Below are 3813 nucleotides of genomic sequence, written 5' to 3'. Positions count from 1 at the left end.
CCTACCTAGTAGTAACTACGTCCCTGTATGTGTATTTTCTGCCGATAAGTAGATTGTTGAAAGAGCAAAATATATAGCCTAACAATATATTTTTCAAGAAAGAGAAGAAGGTTGAGGTAAGAACATGGAAATTTTAGTATACTAATGGATGGCGAGAAGCAGACAAATTATGTTATCATTCTCTTGATTTGTCTTCCGTTGCCACGTGAATTTACGTATGCATTCTAGGAATTGATCCTTCTAGTGAAAATTTTACCTTTTGATTTTGTGTAGACTAATAATGTATGTAAAGAAATTTATACTATCAATATTTTAACATGTCAGCAGGTTATTCGATATATTTATTAAACAATTAATTTACTTATAAGCACGGCGTGTATAGTTGTTGTTGTTGTATAATAAACAGTTATTTATAATTAATACTCGGAAATAATTTTCTCGTTTGTTGGAGACATTATACTGGATGACAGTACGTAGTGGGGTTCAAATGTACATGTCAGCCTATGAAGAGCGAGAAACAGACTTTTTATTCACAATTCATAAGCAACATATTCTTTTTTCTACTCATCCATCCTTTGATTATTACTCCCTCCGTTCACGTGAATGTGTTTGATTGGGTACAAAGTTTAAGAAAAAATGATTTTTTTTTGAAATTTGTGGTCCTTAACAAATCAATAAGAGGTCCAGAGTATTTGTATAGTTATAAAAACTTCTCATTAAGGGTAGAATTGTAAGTTTAAGATAAATTATTTCTAAATTTAAAAATGAATCATTCTTTTTGAAACGGATAAAAAAAAAATAGGTTAACCTAAACCGAAACTCAAGAAGTAACAGTTCTTTCCATCTAACCCACCACGCAATAAAAAGGTCTTAAAGTCCATTTTCCCCAGCTTCCCTTCCAAGAATCTCACTTGATAAATCTCAACAAATCCAAGAGTACCAATTAATAAAGAAAAGTTGGTTATTTCTTGTTCAGATAATTAATAGATCGATGGGATTTGATGATATATGTGGCACGGGCCTTACTTTAGGATTTGGGTTTTCATCAACAGCCAATAATCAGAGATCAAGAAAACCACCAGCTGATAAAGGGGGATCTCTTAGTTTTGAACCCTCTCTAACTTTAAGCCTTTCCAAGGATAAATCTGCTGATCATTTGAGTTCCTCGACCTACTCTAATGCAAGTGTGAAAAGGGAAAGGGATATTGGTAGTGAGGAGACAGAAGTAGAAAGAGTACTTTCTTACAGAGTTAGTGATGAAGATCTAGCTGATGATGGTTCAAATGGAAGGAAGAAACTTAGGCTCACTAAAGTACAATCTGCCCTTTTAGAAGAAAGCTTCAAGCAACATAGCACTCTCAATCCTGTAAGCTCTATACATCCATCTTCTTTTCTTTTCGTTTCAGCTTAGTTTTTTTTAGATGAGATGTCAATATGTTATTAGATCTAGCGGGCATAAGTCTTGGATATCGAATATTACTGTCAACAATTACCAAAAAGAAGTAATTCACGTATTTGGCCCATGGAAAAAAACAAGGTCCACACGTGAGGGGTGTGGGTCCAATTTTCTTTCATGGACCAAACATAACATAATTCTTTTTTTTTTTTTTATAATGGATGACGATGAGAATTGAATTCACAACCTCTATTTGCTCTGAAGTTATGCTAAAATAGGTGACAATTTGTTTAAAAGCTTAAACTTTTAGAAAGAACGACTTACTCTGGGTGTGGATGGTGGTTTTTCTAAATGGTCAAAAACTGATATAACGGTTTTCGAATAATCCAGAAGCAAAAGCAGCACTTAGCTAGGAAGCTTAACGTAAGACCTCGTCAAGTGGAAGTTTGGTTTCAGAACAGAAGAGCCAGGTCAGAGATCTTACTTAATACCCACAAACTCATAGATCTAAACTTTCCATAAGAATTAATTTAGGAATCTAAATTAGATGGTGGTTTTTTTTAACAGAACGAAGCTGAAGCAAACGGAGGTAGACAGTGAGTTTTTAAGGAAATGTTGTGAGACGCTGACTGATGAAAACAAGAAGCTTTACAAGGAAGTGCAAGAACTGAAAGCTCTAAAACTAGCGCAGCCCTTATACATGCAGCTGCCAGCGGCGGCCACCCTCACCGTGTGTCCTTCCTGTGAAAGAGTCGCCGACGCCGGCGAAAACGCTCCGACGAAGCCTCACTTCTGTGGTCCTTTCACAAATCCATCAGCAGCTTGTTAGTATTTGCCACTGCAATATGTAGGAGTATTATTTTTAAATATTGTCATGTTATATTTTTAGGAACTCTCCTAAAACCGGCCACTTTTTTTTGGGTTAAGGGCTTGTGCGGAAATGAAATGACTTGTATAATCAATTTGTATAGTGTTAGAAGGTTACTGATCATTAATCAATATCTTTAATTTGTTCTTTGTCGCAGTACAACTCTGTAAATCTTTAAGGAATATACACATATGAAGCAAGTATTATTTTTAATTGGTTGCTTTTGTTAATTTCTTCCTCTCCGCATTCTCTCAGACCTAGAATTTTGTTCTGAGTTTAGGTTACTCTCTCTGTCACAGTTCATGTGGCATAGCTCGGATTTCGAGAGTCGAACTTTTTAATTAACCGTGAATTATGTCATAAAATTTTTAAACTTTTTTAAAGTAAAATTTATATATTTAAAAATTACGTAAAAAGTACTATAATTCACAATAATTAACAATTCAAAATATCTGCAAGACATACAAAATTAGGATAGAAAAATTCAGTTTGACTTTCGAAATCTGAACTCTACCACATAAATTGAGACTTCAGAAAGTATATAAAACTGTATCTTATTAATTCAATTTAACTGGGAAGATTTACCTATAAAATGTTATTCCACGCACGAAACTGTTTTAGTGGGAATGTCGTGGGAAAATGCTGATTTTTTCCCACGGCATTCCGATGGAACTGTCCGTTGAAAATAAATTAAATTTCTACTAATGATATTACACAAATTTTTTTTAGATTTATATAACGAGACGTAGGGTTTAATTCCATCTAAAGGTAGTATCAATGTTATGTTGCGCCACGGGATAATATGGTATATTTTGCATGATCTAGTGGTATATGTAAGAAGTGAACAGTTAAAGAAATAATTAAGGTTAAAAGTACTGTTCTTTATGCTTTATTATATAAATTAACAAAACAGAAAGATAATGATTTGGACGATAAGGTTAGTCATGATAGAGATGATTGTATGTGGAAAGCTAGAGGCAGGAGTCAGCTCACGTGTATTTGTCTGTAGCTATGTATGTTTATTTGATTGAGAAAGTGTCAACATGAAAAAGGGAAGGGGGGACACTGTCTGCCTTAGATGCGTGTAGAGAAGGAAAAGTATGCGATAGCCAAGATTTAATTATTGGAAAACAAATTATTTAATTCTCTTTCTTTCACATTATCAATTGTACTTAAACACTAACACATGTAATTAGTTTGCAAATACTTACTCCACCTAAATAAGTATTACAGTGTCAGGTTCGACGAAGAGTTGTGATAAGTTGATAAAATAGTACTACTATAAAATAGTCAAATTATGATGAATCGTTCGAATATACATGCTTCACAAAATTATTTAAAAGAATAGATTTAAACCAGCTTAGTTAACTTAAAATTCAAGTATGAAATCAGTTTAGATTATATATATCGTTAGTATGAAGGAATTTTACACTATCTGGTCATTCAAAATCATTTTGTTAACCTTCTTAAAATATGAAATTTGTTATCTTTAAGACGGCTACCTATAATTATAACATATAACAATTACTAAAAAATATTTATATTATCA

At 33.0% G+C, this 3813-nt stretch overlaps 1 protein-coding gene across 1 annotated transcript; it reads left to right on the top strand.

Moving 5' to 3' along the window:
• Nucleotides 1-866: 866 nt before the first annotated feature.
• Nucleotides 867-2477, top strand: LOC107801593 (homeobox-leucine zipper protein HAT22). The gene is made up of 3 exons (XM_016624939.2): nt 867-1366; nt 1787-1866; nt 1964-2477. Exons 1-3 carry the CDS (start codon nt 992-994, stop codon nt 2223-2225), a joined length of 717 nt encoding a protein of 238 aa, XP_016480425.1. The 5' UTR covers nt 867-991; the 3' UTR covers nt 2226-2477.
• Nucleotides 2478-3813: the final 1336 nt, after the last annotated feature.

The sequence above is a fragment of the Nicotiana tabacum genome, chromosome 3 (genome assembly GCF_000715075.1).
Source record: "Nicotiana tabacum cultivar K326 chromosome 3, ASM71507v2, whole genome shotgun sequence".
Taxonomy (NCBI): Eukaryota; Viridiplantae; Streptophyta; class Magnoliopsida; order Solanales; family Solanaceae; genus Nicotiana; species Nicotiana tabacum.
Note: the sequence above shows the minus strand (reverse complement) of the source record. Positions and strands in the feature narration are given on the sequence as shown.